Here is a 21,926-nt window from a genome sequence, read left to right as displayed (position 1 = left end):
GATTGCTTAGATCAGTCGACCGATCAACAGTAAAATTACTGTAACGGCTAGTTTATGTCTCTTGTTGTTTGAGAGGCTATAAAAAGCCCTCAAGGCTCGTTTCTTTTTCATGGATGTTTAACTGAGTTTTTTGACAGTTTGTTTCAAGAGTTTAAGTACGGTTTGGTTTATGCAAAAAGAATTTTACAAAGAGAATGCTTTCAATTTCGAATTTGAGGAGTTCAACCTCAAATCTCTATATCTACATATCTTTGTTTAGAGAAGTTTTTCTAAACTCATTCTCTAGCTAATTTATATTTTGATTATCATATATAAGCTAGATTTACTTGAGTTTAATTTTCATTTTACTTATTGTTTTCACACACACTACTTAAGCTTTAGTATTTCACATTAAGTATATTTTGGTTGTGAGAATGATTCCTTAAGAGAACTTACATTTCTTTCTCATTTTTAAAGGCCGATGGAAAATTGGAGATTGGTGACAACAAAGATATCGTTGGTCCATTGTTCATGTAATAATAATATGGTTTGCAATACGGCTTGGGTAATAGGTTATTGCTAAAAATTTAACACGGTGTGCATCAATAATTCGTTCCCTTTTAATTCGGCTTTTGCAAAGCTAATATCAAACAAGCCACGGCGGCTATACTTCCCTCCAAGTTCTTGATTAAAATAACAATAATAATAATTTAATTCAGCGCTCAATATTCGATTTTATGAGCTTTGCTATAGGAACCCAAAATATGGGACCAATCGGGGGGACCGGTGAGGTGTCTCCCTCATATTGCATAATGAGCTGGCCATCATTAATGATGGCCAGCTCATTATGTAATAGGAGGGGAACACCTCACCTGTCATGAACTCATTCAATTTTACCTCTTTGCTCAACAATTGTTCCCTACCTTAGATCCAAAACGCAACAATAAGCCAGCTGAACTCCTCCACTTTTATCCACTTCCCACCTTTCCCCTATATATACGCACCTCTTCATAGTTATGAAGATCAACAAAAATCAAAAGAAAATGTCCTTTCTCGAAAGATTACCTCATTTACAGTAACAAGTAAAGACTACTATATTATGCAACTCTTCTTCAAAAATCTAGACCCTATTGCATTGACTCGACAACAAGGAGCTAGCAGTGGGCAGCATTCCAAGTCCTCACCTTTTTGTACAACTATACGAGAGAGATCAATGTTGATGACTCCCGGTGAGATCTGCCAGTTTAATCTTCCCACAATTCCCTGTGTCGAGCCGATCAAACTGTTCACAAATTTGTAGAATGTCTTTTTCTGCAATTTTACCCATCACTTTGAGCTTGTATATTACAAACTCAGATTTACTGCACAACATAAAAAATAAGAAGAAGATTTAGATCCAAATACAAATGATCCAAGCTAGCATATTGCAACATAGAAGTTAAAGAGCATATCTTCTTGTACTAAGATACTTAAAGATAAGTTCGCCTACTATATTTACCTACTTTGTACTGCAATTAGGGGCCTAAATACATATTCAGAACTCGAACCCGCTCTATACCCAAATCTTTTTGAGCAAATGTGACTAGTAAAAGTCAATATTTGTATCATTTAATATATGCTCCCTCTACTATTTGTTCTACATATTATATTACTAACACATATATGCAATAAAAACAATATGTGACTAATGCTCTATGACTTGTTAGTGTACTCTCTTACAATTTGATGTTATAAGCATCAAATATGACGAGTTTATTTAGAAATTGTTATTTCTTAGAATTATTTAGAACACTATTTTTATGTATGAGTCTAATATCAGTATATCAAATTCAAATAGCGATCACTATTTTTTGATTCAAGTTATGACACTACTATATCTGCTTGCTATTTACACCCTAACTACAATCCAAATTGTTTTAATCTTTGGATATTTGTCAGTGTCGCATTTACCGAAGAAGTCTGGCAAGCAACTAATTTGAAGTATGTAAGAATTGATAAGCTTTAGCATAACCGTTACACAATAATATCTCTAGTGTATGTCCACCATTCGCCGTGTCTGACCCGGCCACAACGGGGGAGCAGGCGATCAGTAGGGATGCTTGCTTCTCTGGCTTTTTGGATTCTTTGGGATTTTTGTGCACAGATAGAGTCCTCTTACGAACTTGCATACAGTTTTTTGTGTTAAACTATACTGTTGTGGGCTGTTAACTTTTCTCCTCATTGTATATTCTTTTGTATATCCATGGGTGATTTTGCTTTGCTCAGTTATTGTGTAGAGTGACGACATAGGTCCGCTCCTCTACCAATTTAGGAACTATCGTTAAATCACTTCTAGATATAAATATATGTAAATACTCTAACTTCTTAATTTTATACAATGATAGGGCGTCTTGCGCTATTTTTACTTCAAAAAAACAATATCTCTAGTTTGTCATACTGAGTCTGTTCTTCTATTTATTAAGGTCATATCATGTATATATCAAATCATTCATTATAAATTGTTGTTATCCTCCCAAATTACTAAATTGTTAGCTCAGGACCGCTAGAGCTGACAATACTAGATATTTAATCCATTAAGAAATTGTCCATAGCTTCCAATACTGCATGCCATTCTATTCTTTTATCCTATGTTCTTAAAAAAAATTAAAACAATTTGTGAGAGACTCTGCTACAGTGAGATTATATGCATAAAAGAAACACTAGAGGCACACCCTTGGACACAATCCCAACCACACCCCCTCACCTGCTACAGTGCAGGGGCCCCACATGGGATTTTAAAAAAAAATCCCATGTGGGGCCCCTGCACTGTAGCAGGTGAGGGGGTGTGGTTGGGATTGTGTCCAAGGGTGTGCCTCTAGTGTTTCTTTTATGCATATAATCTCACTGTAGCAGAGTCTCTCACAAATTGTTTTAATTTTTTTTAAGAACATAGGATAAAAGAATAGAATGGCATGCAGTATTGGAAGCTATGGACAATTTCTTAATGGATTAAATATCTAGTATTGTCAGCTCTAGCGGTCCTGAGCTAACAATTTAGTAATTTGGGAGGATAACAACAATTTATAATGAATGATTTGATATATACATGATATGACCTTAATAAATAGAAGAACAGACTCAGTATGACAAACTAGAGATATTGTTTTTTTGAAGTAAAAATAGCGCAAGACGCCCTATCATTGTATAAAATTAAGAAGTTAGAGTATTTACATATATTTATATCTAGAAGTGATTTAACGATAGTTCCTAAATTGGTAGAGGAGCGGACCTATGTCGTCACTCTACACAATAACTGAGCAAAGCAAAATCACCCATGGATATACAAAAGAATATACAATGAGGAGAAAAGTTAACAGCCCACAACAGTATAGTTTAACACAAAAAACTGTATGCAAGTTCGTAAGAGGACTCTATCTGTGCACAAAAATCCCAAAGAATCCAAAAAGCCAGAGAAGCAAGCATCCCTACTGATCGCCTGCTCCCCCGTTGTGGCCGGGTCAGACACGGCGAATGGTGGACATACACTAGAGATATTATTGTGTAACGGTTATGCTAAAGCTTATCAATTCTTACATACTTCAAATTAGTTGCTTGCCAGACTTCTTCGGTAAATGCGACACTGACAAATATCCAAAGATTAAAACAATTTGGATTGTAGTTAGGGTGTAAATAGCAAGCAGATATAGTAGTGTCATAACTTGAATCAAAAAATAGTGATCGCTATTTGAATTTGATATACTGATATTAGACTCATACATAAAAATAGTGTTCTAAATAATTCTAAGAAATAACAATTTCTAAATAAACTCGTCATATTTGATGCTTATAACATCAAATTGTAAGAGAGTACACTAACAAGTCATAGAGCATTAGTCACATATTGTTTTTATTGCATATATGTGTTAGTAATATAATATGTAGAACAAATAGTAGAGGGAGCATATATTAAATGATACAAATATTGACTTTTACTAGTCACATTTGCTCAAAAAGATTTGGGTATAGAGCGGGTTCGAGTTCTGAATATGTATTTAGGCCCCTAATTGCAGTACAAAGTAGGTAAATATAGTAGGCGAACTTATCTTTAAGTATCTTAGTACAAGAAGATATGCTCTTTAACTTCTATGTTGCAATATGCTAGCTTGGATCATTTGTATTTGGATCTAAATCTTCTTCTTATTTTTTATGTTGTGCAGTAAATCTGAGTTTGTAATATACAAGCTCAAAGTGATGGGTAAAATTGCAGAAAAAGACATTCTACAAATTTGTGAACAGTTTGATCGGCTCGACACAGGGAATTGTGGGAAGATTAAACTGGCAGATCTCACCGGGAGTCATCAACATTGATCTCTCTCGTATAGTTGTACAAAAAGGTGAGGACTTGGAATGCTGCCCACTGCTAGCTCCTTGTTGTCGAGTCAATGCAATAGGGTCTAGATTTTTGAAGAAGAGTTGCATAATATAGTAGTCTTTACTTGTTACTGTAAATGAGGTAATCTTTCGAGAAAGGACATTTTCTTTTGATTTTTGTTGATCTTCATAACTATGAAGAGGTGCGTATATATAGGGGAAAGGTGGGAAGTGGATAAAAGTGGAGGAGTTCAGCTGGCTTATTGTTGCGTTTTGGATCTAAGGTAGGGAACAATTGTTGAGCAAAGAGGTAAAATTGAATGAGTTCATGACAGGTGAGGTGTTCCCCTCCTATTACATAATGAGCTGGCCATCATTAATGATGGCCAGCTCATTATGGAGGAGCAATTCATAGCAAGAGTAGGCAAGTGGACAGCTTCATTGTTTATATTTGTTATCCATTAGCGTCGGCTGGAGGTTAATTACAAAAGAAAGGGAGGAAGAACACTTAGAAGGTTAGACCCTGAAAAATTTTGCCCTCAATTATATCCAACCATGAAAAGGTTCCTGCGTGCCTTTATTTAGAGGTTTAGATTTCAAACATTAGGGGGCCAAGTCCTGTTTGTTCAATCATATCTTGCTCCAAAATTAGGAGACCATCAAGTGCAAACTTTGAACATGAGAGGGAGCAACAACAATTCAAATATTTTATTTGAGATGGAACTGATATTATGTTGGCACTTCTTATCAACGTTACACCCCTATGGATGATTGTTTAGTCAGGCAACTTTTTATGAGCTTTCATGAAAGTAATAGATGATAACTATTGAATATGATACTTGGTTATATTGGAGGCTACATTATTCCAGAGCAGACACTTAACATTCCTAATATTTCCATTGACTGTGCAGTGTTGCATCTTTATTGTCTGTAGCATTCATAATATCTGTTGGTATAGCTGTATACCTTTTATTTATTCCGAGCCAACCACCTGCTTGAGTCTTTAGTAGTAATGACACTCCCCAGAATCTTAGGTTCACCACCATTTAGACAATCTTGACCTATAAAATCTGGTATTTAATTTTTTTCCCCTTTATCAAAAGACACTGAACCCTTCTTGAGAGTTCTGTTCATGCAATTGTAAATGGTGGGCTGCAATTTTCTGGCTAGCTAATACTGTGAGCTTTATGCATAGAGTGGCACTAGAGGCACACCATTGGACACAATCCCAACCACACCCCCTCACCTGCTACAGTGCAGGGGCCCCACATGGGATTTTAAAAAAAAATCCCATGTGGGGCCCCTGCACTGTAGCAGGTGAGGGGGTGTGGTTGGGATTGTGTCCAATGGTGTGCCTCTAGTGCCACTCTATGCATAAAGCTCACAGTATTAGCTAGCCAGAAAATTGCAGCCCACCATTTACAATTGCATGAACAGAACTCTCAAGAAGGGTTCAGTGTCTTTTGATAAAGGGGAAAAAAATTAAATACCAGATTTTATAGGTCAAGATTGTCTAAATGGTGGTGAACCTAAGATTCTGGGGAGTGTCATTACTACTAAAGACTCAAGCAGGTGGTTGGCTCGGAATAAATAAAAGGTATACAGCTATACCAACAGATATTATGAATGCTACAGACAATAAAGATGCAACACTGCACAGTCAATGGAAATATTAGGAATGTTAAGTGTCTGCTCTGGAATAATGTAGCCTCCAATATAACCAAGTATCATATTCAATAGTTATCATCTATTACTTTCATGAAAGCTCATAAAAAGTTGCCTGACTAAACAATCATCCATAGGGGTGTAACGTTGATAAGAAGTGCCAACATAATATCAGTTCCATCTCAAATAAAATATTTGAATTGTTGTTGCTCCCTCTCATGTTCAAAGTTTGCACTTGATGGTCTCCTAATTTTGGAGCAAGATATGATTGAACAAACAGGACTTGGCCCCCTAATGTTTGAAATCTAAACCTCTAAATAAAGGCACGCAGGAACCTTTTCATGGTTGGATATAATTGAGGGCAAAATTTTTCAGGGTCTAACCTTCTAAGTGTTCTTCCTCCCTTTCTTTTGTAATTAACCTCCAGCCGACGCTAATGGATAACAAATATAAACAATGAAGCTGTCCACTTGCCTACTCTTGCTATGAATTGCTCCTCCCATCTAAGAGTGGGATATCAAGTATATCTTATAAAAATTGATTTCTCTTAAAAGGTGAGTCCGTAGCTCATAGAAACGGATAAGATCTTTATGCAACAACACCCTTCCAACTATCCCCAATTTGAACAGGAAGAAATAAACAGTACCTAGGTTTTACATAACAATCTTAAATGGCACATAACAATCTTAAATGGCAAGGTTTTATATAACAATCTTAAACATCTTGTTCGTAGAATAAGATTTATAGATTCGTATGCCATTTGAGCACATTATTCATTTTATTTTAAGTAAATTGCACATGGACTCTTGGTGGAGTTTTAATGTATATTGCCAGGGTGAAATTAGTGAGTCTATCTGAGGGTAAAAGAGTAAAAAAAATTAATTCAAGTGTCTATCTGCAAAACAGGAAACTACATCGACAGTAGGTCCAAAAGAGCGATAGTACATGGGGTTGATGCACAGTTAGGGCCCGTTTGGTTCCAATTTTTTTTGGTGAATCCCTGACACAGCCCCTGTTTTCTGTCAGAAATCACCCCAAAACGCCATTTTTTGGGGCGATTTGGGGTGAAACCTGCCACAGATGGGACACTGTGGCAGGCTTTCCCCTGTTTTCACCCTAAAAAAATCGTTACCAAACAGCCCCTTAACCATTTTATTTTCAGTGGAACTTTGGAACTATGCAATTTTACCTTTTTTGAAAGATAATCTATAATTTTAAGAGCAAAAAAGATCAATTACTCACCTCACAAATCCATTATGATCCATATCTGCGGCAAGAAACTCCGACACAGTCAAATTCCTAGCCAAAACCCATTTAGCAATCTTCCTATGTCTCTTATCAATCCTCGCCTCTGCCAAATACAAGAATGCTCTAGCCACTGCCAGCGTCGACACCAACAACCAAACCGATGCAAACAATCTCCCGGGCATCGTCTTAAACGCCCGATCCCCGTAACCAACCGTAGTCACCGACATCACTGACAAATAGAAGGAATCCAACCACCCAAGCGCCTCGACAAACCTCAGCACGGCAGTCCCTAGCCCAATGCAGAGAAATACAACAGCTAGTGCGAGTCCGACCTATAGAGAAACAGAATGAGCATGTTTTCAAATTAAAAAAGAAAAGAGCAATAAACATATAGATACCAATGAATTTCTAGCTTTTTTTCACCTCTTCATCACAACATATATACATCTTGTTTTATTAGCATCAATCGCACATAAGACTTAGTCAGGTGGCAGCTAGATCCTTTTATGTTTGATATTGACAGATCCCCTGCACTCAACTGAATGTCATCCTCATCCACGCCTTCTCTCAATTGGATCAGCGGCATTCAATTTAGTTCCAGGGTCTCTCTGCCGATATAAAATTTAAAAGGCAATAAGTGGCGCAATGCAATGTTACAAGAGTTTATGTTCAATTAACACTTTTTACTGTCAATAAATCTCAAACTAGCTTTGTTCTTCCTAAAAATAATCTACGTTTCAGTTGATCAATAAGAATTTGTTTGACTCCCATCTGTAATTAATGGTCTGCTTCATCATGTTTTTTGACCAAAATATCCTCGATTTTCCCTAATTTTTAATATTATCATTTAGAGTTACAATTAAATTCTATTCGATTGAAACCTAAAACTAGAATCTTACTCTTACCCCTCTTTTCAATCTTCTTCTCTTGCTCCTCCTCTTGTCTTCCCCACCTCATTCGGAATCCAATTGCAAGATCTCTTAAAAAGCAACATAAAAAATTGAAAACCCAGCTGGACATGTGAAAATCTGCCCCTCCCATTCAATCTCGAAGTCGAATTAAAAAACTTGTAACACAAAAAAACCTACGCCTTAATATCATCTCGTCGCGATTCTATACGAAATTCTTCAAAGTTTTCACAATTTAAATGAAAGGACGTCAATGGATTAATTAACAATCTTTCTTTCTTTCTTTAAAAAAAAGAAAAAAAAAATGGGCATGTTCTGACCTTCATTCGGATCCGCATCCGGCCCTTCTTAACGTCGACGAGATAATTGCGGCGTTGGGTCGCAGAGTGAGTGCTGGAGGAGAGGAGGAGAGATTCTTGAAGGTCAAGAACGTACGAGACCATAGACGACAAAAGTATATCAATGAATCCGAATCCAAAAAGAACAAAGGTGACGGAGAAGAGCTTGGAGAAAGGGGTCGTCGGCGTGATGTCCCCGTACCCAATAGTGCACATTGTGACGATACAGAAGTAGAGGGCGTCGACGACGGGGTGAGTAGCTGCGGAGGCGAAGTGGGAGGAGAAGAGCGAGTAAACGACGACGCCGAGGACGAGGTAGAGGGACAGGAGGAGGAAGGCGTAGCTGAGGTTATGTTTGTGGTGGCCATTTAGATATCAATGCTGAAGAGTATGACGTTTTGAAGAAATGGAAGAGCTACACTCATCGCGATCACCCTGCAGTGGTCCAGGTAAAATATAACAAAACTCCCCCTAACTTTGGAGATTACCAAATAACATTCTATAACTTTCAAAATATCCATTAATCCTCCTTAAGCATAGGGATCATCGGAAAACTACCCCTTCAAATTTAAGGATTTGTTAGAAAACCCCTTCAATTTTGAGATTTTATTAGAACCCCCGCCCCCCTAAAAGTATCGTCATTGGGGAGTTTTTTTGATAAAATCTCAAATTTAAAGGGAATTTTCTGATAACCCCAAAACATAAGTGGGTTTACTAATATTTTCAAAGAGGGTTATCAGATAATCATCCAAACTTAGGGGTTTTTCTAATATCTAGCCAATTTTGATATGTTAGCATGTTCTTTCAAATTTTCTCAAAATTTTTTGATAAAATCAACTAATGAACTGATATAACACGCTTTGATGCAAGGATTTTGTTGTTAAATTTTGTATGTATGAAGACTTGTTTAGTACCTCATCGGATAGAATAGCACAACATATTCTATTTACATTGTACGAGGAGAGTGTAAACATCGAGAGAAAACTTGCAACATCAAGAATGATGATGAATATTTCAATGTGGGTTTGGTCGAATAATCAGAGTGGAGGTTGAGGCGAGATCACATTGGGTTTTTTTCCCTTCAAAGAGATCTAAAATCTAGGAGGATCTCGTGCAAAATGAGTTTTCGGAAGAGGGGGAGGGAGTCAGCAGTTGTTTTCGGAAGACTTGGTGGGGTCGCCGAAGATGAGGCGGTCTTTGAAGGAGGCGGCGGGGGATTGGGCGGAGGAGGAGGAGGAGATGGGGACGGAGATCTCGTTGTGTTCGGGGAGAGGGCAGAGAGGGGAGGAAGGGGAAGTGGAGAGGAAGTGTTTTCTGATGAGGGAGGAAGTGGGGGATTTGGGGGAGCTTGGGGAGAAGAGAAGAGGCTCTTTCTCCATTTTTCTTTTTCTTTTTAATTTAATTTAACCTTTTTTTTTTAATTTTTCGCTCAGTTCCAAGTTTTCGGGGAGAGGAGGAAAATTTTCATGGTGGATGTTTGAGGTTGGGAGGAGAAGAAGGGAGAGGGGATTTTAGAGGGGAAAGAAGAAGGGAGCTTTTGGGGTTTGGATTTATACAGTTTATTATTGAGTTTTGTTTGGGCATTTCAAAGGGGGAGTACGGGACACGGCATGACGTGCTGCAGTCTGACCGAGATTTTCGGTGCGTGTTGAGATTTGGGATTTTGGAAAGATGCAGCTCTTTGGAGCTATAATTATAAATATTAATAAGAGATATTCATTCAAACGTTTTATTATTTGTAAGTTCTAATTTTACTTTTCTTTCTCTTTCTCACAACAAAACCCGGCAATCCATCAATGAGGATGAGAGTGCAAAAAGTAAATCCCCTTTTTTCTCTTTTTTTTTTCTTTTTTAAATTTGCAAGTACGGTAGAGGGGGAGCTTCGAACAAAAACATAAAGAGTTTTTATATCAAAATCATATTTACTTTTATCCAAAGTGATGCTTACCATCTTTAAATTTTTTTATGTAAATAGGATTTACTTGCCAACTGTTAATGTTGGTTATCTAACAACAGGTTTAGTTGTGGATTAAAGTAGAGTTAAGGTCATCAAACTCCTTGAGATGATTGGCTTTGTAGGTCGCTTTTCTTCCCTGCATACCAAGAACTCGTAAGAGGTTGTAGTTGGGTTCTCTGGTTGTTCCTTCGACGATCACGTCAGTATATGAACTCGAGTGGGAAAATGTGAGTTGAAGAAAATCTTCGGTTGTTCCTCGCATTTTAGAATTGGAACCGGGAAGTGACCCTCGTGCTTTAGAATTGGAACGCGGAGGTGACCCTCAGGTTTTGGAATTAGCGCGCGGGGGGTGGACCCTCACGTTTTGCTTTTAAAGAGATCGTTAATTGTAATCTCTTTTTTAAGTTCTACAAAGATAGTCATCTTGTAATCCTTATATTTGGCTCTTTGAAAATGTAAGAGTCATCAATTTGTAACTCTCGTCTGTTTTTGTGAAAGTCGTCAGGTTGTAACTTTCGTCTGTTGCCGTGAAAGTCGTCAGATTATAACTTTCATCGTCAACATTTTACGAGGACCAGCTATCTGTAGTAATTTTTAGACAGTCTACACTTAGTACTAATGGAGCCTAATGAGTTATAAAGACTTTTGGGGTTGGAGCAATGATAATTTTTGACCATGTATTTAATGTGATAGTGACTAGCCTTGTCCAAACGGGACGGCAAGGGCCTGAGCGGGCCGGGCACCGGGGCCGGCCCAATTTTTATTTTTGTTTTATTTTCAAGAATACATAACAAAAAATTAAATAAAATTTTGATAAAAACAATCATATTATTAATCACTTGTAATTGTATAATATACAAATACAAAAAACCATAGAAATTAAAATGATAAAAATAACTTCTTTATTAATAATCAGTTAATTATCTATAATTATAAATTTATTTTGGAATTCATCGCATCACAATAGGTGAATACATCCCAACTAGATTGACACCTACTCATCTACATTACTATCATTTGTAACTTTTTTAAAAATAATTTATCACAAATTTTTAGCAAAAAATAAAAATTACAAACTGATGAATAATATCTACTCTTCATCTCTATCTGGTAGTCCTAACTCTTCAAATTTATCTTCAATACCAGTCATCCGATCGATGCCTTACGTTCTCTTCTCGTACCTCCACCAATTTTGTAGGCACATTACCACTTATATGGTATACGGAGATAACGATGTCCTGTGGTCGTCGATCAAACATCTTGCTATGCTGAAGGCGGATTCCGAAGCTACCGTGGAAACCTGCACTGTTAGTAAGTCACGAGGCATGATGGAAAGTATAGGATATGAAATTGTTTCATATACTTTCCACCATTGCAAAGTATCGAAACTATTATTTTGATATTTAACTAAAGATGTTGTTATGGTGTTCACTCATCCAAGATACAGATATTTGCAAAATAATACAATGAGAGTTCTAGCAAAACAAACTCAACCCTTTGGCCGACTCCCACATTCGTCTCTCGGCCTTAGGGGAAGGAGAGCCCTAGTCAACTCTCAAAAGTTCTAGGCATTTGATTCCTTAGTTGAATTACAAGCTCTTGGCTCTTTATCAAGGTAAGCCCAATGCACAATTACAGATGACTCGGCCCCCACCGACTCATCAAGTTGACTCTCTGGTATCAACACCAAAGGCGATATTGGCCGGCACGAGAGATCCTAACCTCCCATACGAGTCGACATCTTTATATCGACTCAATAGACGATTATTAGCTGAGATGAGATAACATTCCAACCAGTCGAACATGCTGATATTCTTGAGTCAACGCGAAAGGCGGTGTCGGTCGACCCTATCATCAATGATGATCCTACTTAGGGCACTCGACCACTCACTGGGTAATTCTTAGAAGCAACTGGAGGGACATCCCTGTTTGCGTCAGGAATAGATTCTGTTGTAGAATTCATTATAACTGTTTATCGATTACAATGAATACAAAGGAGTAAGTTTCGTACTTTGTAAAACTACTCTTTACAACAAAAATCAAATTACAAACTCCTTAGAAACAAACGCAGGATCATTGTTTGGATCGCTGCTTGCGCGTGATCTTTGCCTGTGCCGGGAGTGCTTTGACTCGTGGACCACCAAATCACAGATTGTGAAGGGGTTTAGAGATTCTTCCTTCGTTTATCGAAGTAGGAATTTGAAGTGAATATCTTATCAAAGTAAGACGATCACTCTTCTTAAGATCAAGTAAAAGCTCGAATCTCAAGGAATCATACGAGGAACTCAATTCTTGTTGTTTTCTCTCTGTTCTCTATGCTCAGATCTGCTCCAATTTGCTCGATCCTCTTAAAAATGCTCTAAAATGCTCTCGAATTTGATGAAGACCCTCTCTCTCTCTCTTGAGAAGAACGCCTTAAAATGCTCTCCCCTTTTGTAACCGCTGTCCCACTATTTAAATACCATCTTTTTATGAAGTTAGTGGGGGTATTTTCAGTTTGTAACTGTCTCCCACGTTCTTTAACAGTGAATGTCCACGTGTCTTGGCAGTTTCTGAACTCCTCTGGACTGTCTGGCGTGCGAGATAGTAAAACACTGTCTGGCGAGACAGTAAAACACTGTCCGGTAAAACACTGTCTGGCGAGATAGTAAAACACTGTCTGGCGAGACAGTAAAACACTGTCTGGCGAGACAGTAAAACACTGTCTGGCGAGATAGTAAAACACTGTCTGGAGAGATAGTAAAACACTATCTGGCGAGACAGTAAAACACTGTCTAGAGAGACAGTAAAACACTATCTAGCGAGACAGTAAAACACTGTCTGGCGCCCGAGACAGCAAACACATGTTTCTTGTGTTCTTTTGATCTTTGGATGATCTCCTCTTAAGCTGTATTTGAATATCTTTCAGTATTTTTTGACGCCTACAGATACCCCCTCCAAAGTATTCCAGACTTATTCCTTTATAGAGGAGTCTGGGACACTTTGGATAAGACGGGTCTAACTTACACTCCTTTCAATACTTGGTTGAATAAATCGTGTAGAAGGACCCGTAAATGGCTTTAATTCTTGACCTCTTTATCTCTCAATCTATTCAGTGCTTTGTAGAATAGCTAAGATTCTTCCGGTACTACGTTTATCGCTTGACCATTGTCGAGATTTTGAATCGAAGCTGGTATTTGTACTTGTGAGTTCAGCTTTTGTCATCAAATTGATACTTATACACCCGTTAAGAGTTCATCAGGTTATTCTTAAGAATATTTAGAGTAATATTCTCCAGAAACTTCCTGTTGAGGGTAGGGAAACAGTTTAGACTCGTGTACCTATTGGAGTATCATTGTCTCTTTTTTTGTTGGTAGAGATGAACCCGACCCTGGAGAGGAAGAATTTTATATTCTATCTCCTGGTCTATTTTTTGTTGGTAGAGATGAATCCGAAATCGGAGAGAAAGAATTTTATATTCTATCTCTCAATCTCTTGTTTGTTGGTAGAGATGAATCCAAAATCGGAGAGGAAGAATTTTATATTCTATCTCCTGGTCTCTTATTTGTTGGTAGAGATAAACCCAAAATCGGAGAGGAAGAATTTTATATTCTATCTCCTGATGCAAAAGGAACTCAAAGTAGGATCTCTACTTCAAGAATCTGAAGGGTGAGACTAAGAGTGTGATCTCCACTCCAAGAATCGAGAAGATTTAGATAACCCTAACCGTTTAAAGGTTTGATTATCCAATCTAAAAGAGGATTTCTCATTTATCGAGATGGAATTTCAACTTTGGTCCTAACTGTTTAAAGGTTTGACCGAGTGGGGAATGTGTGGAAACCTTTCATTTATCGAGAGGTGATTCCGATTTTGGTTCTAACTGTTTAAAGGTTTGACCAAATGGGAGTTTGAGACGATCCTATATGTTTAAAGGTTTGATCGTTCAATTTGTGGACCTCTCGTTCATGGAAGGAATCGAGAGGGGATTTTGGTTTTGGTCCTAACTGTTTAAAGGTTTGACCAAATGAGAATTTGAGATGATCCTAACTGTTCAAAGGGTTGATCGTTCAATTTGTGGACCTCTCGTTCATGAAAAGAATCGAGAGGGGATTTTGGCTTTGGTCCTAACTGTTTAAAGGTTTGACTAAATGGGAATTTGAGACGATCCTAACTGTTTAAAGGTTTGATCGTTCAATTTGTGGACCTCTTGTTCATGGAAGGAATCGAGAGGGGATTTTGGCTTTGGTCCTAACAGTTTAAAGGTTTGACCAAAGGAGGGTTTGAGAGGGAAGATTGATCCAACGAAGTTTGACCAAATGGGAATTTGAGACGATCCTAACTGTTTAAAGGTTTGATCGTTCAATTTGTGGACCTCTCGTTCATGGAAGGAATCGAGAGGGGATTTTGGTTTTGGTCCTAACTGTTTAAAGGTTTGACCAAATAAGAATTCGAGACGATCCTAACTGTTCAAAGGTTTGATCGTTCAATTTGTGGACCTCTCATTCATGGAAAGAACCGAGAGGGGATTTTGGCTTTGGTCCTAACTATTTAAAGGTTTGACCAAATAAGAATTTGAGACGATCCTAACTGTTTAAAGGTTTGATCGTTCAATTTGTTAAAGGTTTGACCAAATAAGAATTTGAGACGATCCTAACTGTTTAAAGGTTTGATCGTTCAATTTGTGAACCTCTCGTTCATGGAAGGAATCGAGAGGGGATTTTGGTTTTGGTCCTAACTGTAGGAAGGTTTGACCAAATAAGAAGTGGGAGCGAGGTACAAATAACGATGGGAATGTTAACTTGTACACAACACCTGGTGGGAGTTTTTGGTGTCAAGCGATAAGGACTTAACATGAAGGGGTTTGATAATCGCTATGGATCAGCTGATTAAAATTTTGGATGTCGTGTTAGGACTTCAACAGTGGGAGTGTTAAAGGCTTAGGCACAGTGGGGGTTTGAATGGATTCAACCATGAAGAATTTTGGTGGACCCACCGTCAATTAATTTGATCAGTGAGGGATTTTGTGGTGGAGGACCGTGAATCATTAAGCACTCCACAATCACTCCGTGGGAGTTTCGTGAGGGAAAATTGACCCGATGAAGTCATTGAATCTCATCTCAACGAAAGAGTATTTCGAAAGTCACTGTAGAAAGGTTTTAATCATCTTGGAAATGATTAAATAGCCACAGTGGGAGGTTCTTAATCATGATTAAGAATAAATTATTCTGATGATTAGTTTTCACCTTGAATAATTAATCGGTTTTGGGTTATCCTTAAAAATACCATGTGTAGTATTGATTAAGAATAAATTATTCTGATGATTAGTTTTCACCTTGAATAATTAATCGGTTTTGGGTTATCTTTAAAAATACCATGTGTAGTATTCTCCAGGAACTTTCCATTGGAATGAATTGAGGTATTCCACCCCCAGCTCTTTGGCGAATCTAAATCCAATTATATTTGACCACATTGTTGGGTTATCCTTAAGAATATTAGGAGTAATATTCTCTAGGAACTTTCCATTGGAATGAATTGATGTATTCTACCCCCAGCTCTTTGGCGAATCTAAATCCAATTATATTCGGCCACATTGTTGGGTTATCCTTAAAAATATTAGGAATAATATTCTCTAGAAACTTCCCGTTATTGAAAATAAAGGAAGTAGTTTAACCTCGTATACCTGTCAGAGGAAAGGGAGAAGCAGTTTATACTCTTATACTATTCGGAGTTACATGAAGAAGCAGTTTATACTCGTATACTCTTTGGAGTTAGGGAAAACAGTTTATACTCGTGTACCCAATGGAGTAAAGGGAGAAGCAGTTTATATTCTTATACTCTTCGGAGTTATATGAAGAAACAGTTTATACTCGTATACTCTTTGGAGTTAGGGAAAACAGTTTATACTCGTGTACCCAATGGAGTAAGGGGTCGTCTTTATTTGGCTTGTTTCGCCGTTATGACGCCGGAGTCAATTAAGGTTTGGATTTTGTTTTTTAGTCCAAAGCAAACCTTAGTGGGATGAAAAACCCTTCTGTGGTATGCACAGTAATTTGGATCCGTAGTCCTTTTAGCTCCCTCCTGATCTTTAATCGGTGGCAGTTCGATTTTATCATTGGTGAGGAGGTATTTCAAGATGGCTGGAGCTTCATCATCTTCGAAAGAATACCCCTTTTGTAACTTCAGATCGAGAGTCGCGTTCACAGTGATTGCAGATATCGTCGGTTGGCTTCTCTCAGCTTTCTTTCTTTTAAGAAAGTATTCAGCTTGTTCGGCACGTAGTTTTAACTCTTTCCAAGTGGTGGATGACACGACCCCCAGGGCTTCCAGGACATCGATAGAGAGATTATTGTGGCATGTTTGCAGGATGAACTCCTCTGTAACAGGATCTCTTTAATTCATTACTTTGTTACGGAAGCGCTTGACAAAATTGTCGACTGACTCTCCGTCTTTTTGCTTCTTATCTAGAAGGGTTCTGATTGACACATCGGTGTCATCATCGAAGAAATTGCTGAGGAACAAACTTTCCATGTCATCCCAGTAATTGATGCTCTCTGGCTTGAGACGTCAATACCAATCGAAGACGGGCCCACGAAGGGTGCCAACGAATGACCGGACCATTAAATCCTCGTTTCCAGAGATCATGCCCAAATGAGACCCCACGAAGGGTGCCAACGAATGACCGGACCATTAAATCCTCGTTTCCAGAGATCATGCCCAAATGAGACTTGAAATAAATCAAGTGCTGAGGACCATTAAATCCTCGTTTCCAGAGATCATGCCCAAATGAGACTTGAAATAAATCAAGTGCTGAGTAGGTGAGCTTTTCCTGTCAAACGGTGTGAAGTTAGTCAGATTGAATTTTACCGGGTACGGTATTGAATCCCATTTTTTTAGATAGGGACACGGAATACAATCCTATTTTCTTGGATAGGGACATGGAATATCCGTCTTATTTACTTCATGAGCGGACATCAAAGCATTGACTTTGTCTTCAAGGTCTTGCATCTTCTTGTCCTCATCTTCATCTCTTTTTGAGTGATGTTGAGCAGAAATAATTGGGCTATCCCCAGTGTTATTAAGAGGTGCAATTGAACCACCCCCAATATTATTGTTGGGAGGATCCGTTGAACCACCCCCAGCATTATTATTATTAGGAGGTGTATCAGTCATAATGACTTCTTCCACTTCTGGATCACTATCATCTACAACATTCTGAGTGTGGCGGCTGGATTCAGCTCGCTGACTGGACTCAGGAGGTTGAGGCCGTTGAGCTAGCAATTCTCTTATTTGTTGGATAGCCAACTCCATCTCTGTCTTCATCTCAGCTCTAATTTTTTCACGTTGCTTGGCTAGAGCTTCTTGAAGCATTTGAGCAAACTGATCAGAAGTGATTGTGAACACTTCTTTGGTTTGTCCCGTGCTAGACACTATATCATCAGAAGCGATCGCAGAACAGGTGTCCGAGAGTTCATCCTCCGAAGACATTCATTCATGCATTCTCTTGTAGTCCCCATGTCTGATGGCTCCTAACCGGAGTCGAGACATCTGTTGAGCAATTCTTGAATTGACTTTTCCTCCCGGAGAATAGTCGGGATTTGACTTATTTGAATGCCATTTAGATTTTCCTTTATCATCCATGTTGATGGTGACTTCAGGGAATCCATCCTCTTGAACAACAAGCTTCTTGTGGAAATGTCTCGGCTTGGGCTTTGATATTTCGATAAAAAGCCTCTGGAACACTGAGATTTTTTGCGGGATGGCTTCTCGTTTGGAGTAGTCATATTCCGAAAATGCTGCTCTAATGAGTCGCGCATAGGAACAATGAGAGCTTATTTCTCAAATAATTCTCTTTCGAAATTTATTCACACCCACAGCTTGATAGTACGATTCATCGGTATGATTGCCGGAAAATCCGATCGTCTGTTGGTATGACCTCCTAGGTATAACGATGTCTTTTAGCGAACACGTCTTCTTCTATGGGTGTAAAGCCTTATTGGCATTTTCAGGATAACTTATTTTTGCCTTTGAGCGATCCAAGGTTATGTCAAGAGTCACACGTTTAGAACCACCCCCTTGCGGGTGTGGAGTCTTAACGGGCTCCGAATGCTGATTTTGCACAACTCCAGACTTTGGAATCCAAACTTTGCAGAGTTTTGGTGGTTCTTTGGCCACCGTTTCCTTGTTTCTTTCTCGTCTTTGTTGTAAGAGAGCACATGCATGAGTAGCGTTTGCACGACGTTTTTGTATACGTTCTTTGAGGGTCGAGCGAGCCCTTTTGACAAAAGTCCATTCATCCGTCGTTAGTTTAGCAGAGATATGAGTGATTGGTCGTTGAGACAACTGAACCACTCAATGCCTCCTCGACTCTAAGTCTGCGTGATAACGAACTCCGTCGGTTTGTTCCAAGGCCCTAGCCATTTGACGAGCGCGGCGCTGACGTTGTCTCTGATGAGCCCTCTTCGTTAGTGCCGGCGAGCTTTGATTCAATGACTCTTTAATTGGAGAAGAGTCATTATGAGCAGAGAGGTTGCGAGTAGAATCCTCAGCAACAATCAAGCGAGAGTCTTCATCTGTAGTGTTCGACGGAGTCGAAAACTTGAAAACCTTCTTAGAAGATGAAATCTTCCTGCATTTGTGAGGCGAGGAAGACTTTGAGGATGAGGATGACAGATATTTCTCAAACTTTGTTTGGTCGAATTCATATTCAACCATGAACTCAACCAGTATCTTGATCGGCTGCGACACGACGTTCTCGGTAGCGAGACCGTTGGCTCCCACTGTGGTCGCCAGTTTGTTTGCATCAGGAATAGGTTCTGTTGTAGAATTCATTATAACTGTTTATCGATTACAATGAATACAAAGGAGTAAGTTTCGTACTTTGTAAAACTACTCTTTACAACAAAAATCAAATTACAAACTCCTTAGAAACAAACGCAGGATCGTTGTTTGGATCGCTGCTTGCGCGGGATCTTTGCCTGTGCCGGGAGTGCTTTGACTCGTGGACCACCAAATCACAGATTGTGAAGGGGTTTAGAGATTCTTCCTTCGTTTATCGAAGTAGGAATTGAAGTGAATATCTTATCAAAGTAAGACGATCACTCTTCTTAAGATCAAGTCAAAGCTCGAATCTCAAGGAATCATACGAGGAACTCAATTCTTGTTGTTTTCTCTCTGTTCTCTATGCTCAGATCTGCTCCAATTTGCTCGATCCTATTAAAAATGCTTTAAAAATGCTCTCGAATTTGATGAAGACCCTCTCTCTCTTGAGAAGAACGCCTTAAAATACTCTGCCCTTTTGTAACTGTTGTCCCACTATTTAAATACCATCTTTTTATGAAGTTAGTGGGGGTATTTTCAGTTTGTAACTGTCTCCCACGTTCTTTAACAGTGAATGACCACGTGTCTTGGCAGTTTCTGAACTCCTCTGGACTGTCTGGCGTGCGAGATAGTAAAACACTGTCTGGCGAGACAGTAAAACACTATCTGGAGAGACAGTAAAACACTGTCTAGCGAGACAGTAAAACACTGTCTGGCGCCCGAGACAGTAAACACTTGTTTCTTGTGTTCTTTTGATCTTTGGATGATCTCCTCTTAAGCTGTATTTGGATATCTTTCAGCATTTTTTGACGCCTACAATCCCCTGCTACAAATTAAATTAAGAATTCGACCCCAGCTCCAAGCCTCTATCCCAGAACACATGTCAACATCTTCGTCCACCTCGGACAAGCCTTATCTAGATTTTAGCCTGATATGTCTCCATAACTTATCAGCTCAATCACTTCCCAGAGAATACGGAGGCACCCTCTCCCATATCGAAGTGACTTCCTCTCCAGTCGTCAGTCGATACCTGTAAAGCAAGGAATGATTCAGTATGCCCATGTGCCTTCTGCTATGCTATCAATCACTTCCCGAAAAATACGGAGACACCCTCTCCCGTCGCCAGTCCATACATGTAGAGAAAATGATGACTCACCTTCCAGCTCACACTTTGTCAACACCATTTGCATGGCCGAAGTGACCATTCTACCACGGACATCCTCTTTATATACAAATGTTATTCGCTATAGCGCAAGGAGGAGGAGGTTAGCAGTCTAAAACCCCCTAAAGCATAGATGATACAAAAACAAGAACACACAGTTGCTCGTCTAAACAGAAGAACTCACGTAGATCCTCTGAGCATGCACCTTGCTACCTTAAGAACCACATCGGTCTTTAACCTTCCCCTTCCCCACTCGAGTTTCACTAACTTGACCGTCGGAGGAACCACATAGGAGGTCCCCACCCTCTCACGGATTCTTCTTATCTATGCAGCGTGGACATCAAGCCCTCATTTAAGAACTAGGCATAAAGTCAAAGAAGGGAGCGGGCCCTCCATTATCCTTCATCACCCCACAATCATCCTCTTCTAGATTATTCTGTTTGATATTGAATATCAATAGATGTAGTTAAATATTGATCAATTTTAGAAACTTTCGTTGATGATCCAAGTGCAGATCCACCCGTTAGCTCAGCTACTATTAATTCCCTATCAAAACTCATACATTTGCCCAGACTTGAACTCGTAGAAATAAAAGCTGTAGACTGATGTGTACTTACACCATATCTAGCTGCATACTCATCATATAATCTTGAAAAATAAATTATAATAGTATTATGATGAGTAAGAGTAGTAACAGTTTGACCATCATCAGTGTCTATTAGCATGTTACCATACAAAGAATTTAACAAACTTCGAAGTCCAATATACTTCAAACATGGATCAATAAGAAACCCAATCAAAAATAATACGAACATGCCTAAAATACTTATTGAATTTACTTTCCATTTAAAAAATTATATTTTCAAAATAATTATCCATACGACAATTATTAGAAATTTTTAATATGTAAAACTTATAAAGCAGCTTGAATAATAGTTGGATAATAACAACTAGATAATAATATAGTAGCATCATAAAAAAACTTGTAACATCTCTTTTACATTATATATAATTATCCATTCATCATTAGTTATTCCATACATACCACCAGAGCTAGAACCAGAAGTATAAGAAACAATAAAAAATTTTATAATTTTTTATACTCTATTGCTACATTTAACATTGCATAGGTATAATTTCATCTATGGTCAACATCTTTTAGAATTAGTCTGGGTTTAATTTTTTTCTTTTACAAAATTATTTTTATCTTTTAAGTCTTTATTCAGAAGAATTATGAGCATAAGTTATTTTCCTAACATTTTCTATAATGGATTTAATTTCATTAAATGCACTTTGAACAATTAAATTTAAAATATGACACATACATCTACTATGAAAAATATCACCATGATATGATAATAGCAAAGATAATTTGCTATCATTAACATGTACATTATTATTAATTGCATTATCTAGTGAAAGAGAAAATATTTTTTCTAGAATTTCTAACTTTATAAGTTCTTTTATTATTAAATTTGTAATATTAATACCACTATATGAATATTCTAATGCAATAAAAGAAA

At 38.2% G+C, this 21,926-nt stretch overlaps 1 protein-coding gene across 1 annotated transcript; it reads right to left on the bottom strand.

Annotated features, from left to right (window-relative positions):
• Positions 946 to 9,407, bottom strand: LOC109842396 (two pore potassium channel c-like). Its single transcript, XM_020411277.1, has 4 exons — positions 9,403 to 9,407; positions 8,471 to 8,831; positions 7,237 to 7,574; positions 946 to 1,340 (listed from the first exon to the last, which is right to left on the bottom strand). Exons 1-4 carry the CDS (start codon positions 9,405 to 9,407, stop codon positions 1,190 to 1,192), a joined length of 855 nt encoding a protein of 284 aa, XP_020266866.1. The 3' UTR covers positions 946 to 1,189.

Source organism: Asparagus officinalis, chromosome 5, assembly GCF_001876935.1.
Source record: "Asparagus officinalis chromosome 5, Aspof.V1, whole genome shotgun sequence".
Taxonomy (NCBI): Eukaryota; Viridiplantae; Streptophyta; class Magnoliopsida; order Asparagales; family Asparagaceae; genus Asparagus; species Asparagus officinalis.
This window is presented reverse-complemented; position numbering and strand designations above follow the sequence as displayed.

What these genes read in the sequence shown, in the direction of transcription:
- LOC109842396 (XM_020411277.1), bottom strand. An exon ending in GGATGCGGATCCGAATGAAG is followed by an intron (nt 7,575 to 8,470) that starts GTCAGAACATGC and finishes GTTTCTCTATAG; the next exon opens with GTCGGACTCGCACTAGCTGT. An exon ending in GATCATAATGGATTTGTGAG is followed by an intron (nt 1,341 to 7,236) that starts GTGAGTAATTGA and finishes TATGTTGTGCAG; the next exon opens with TAAATCTGAGTTTGTAATAT.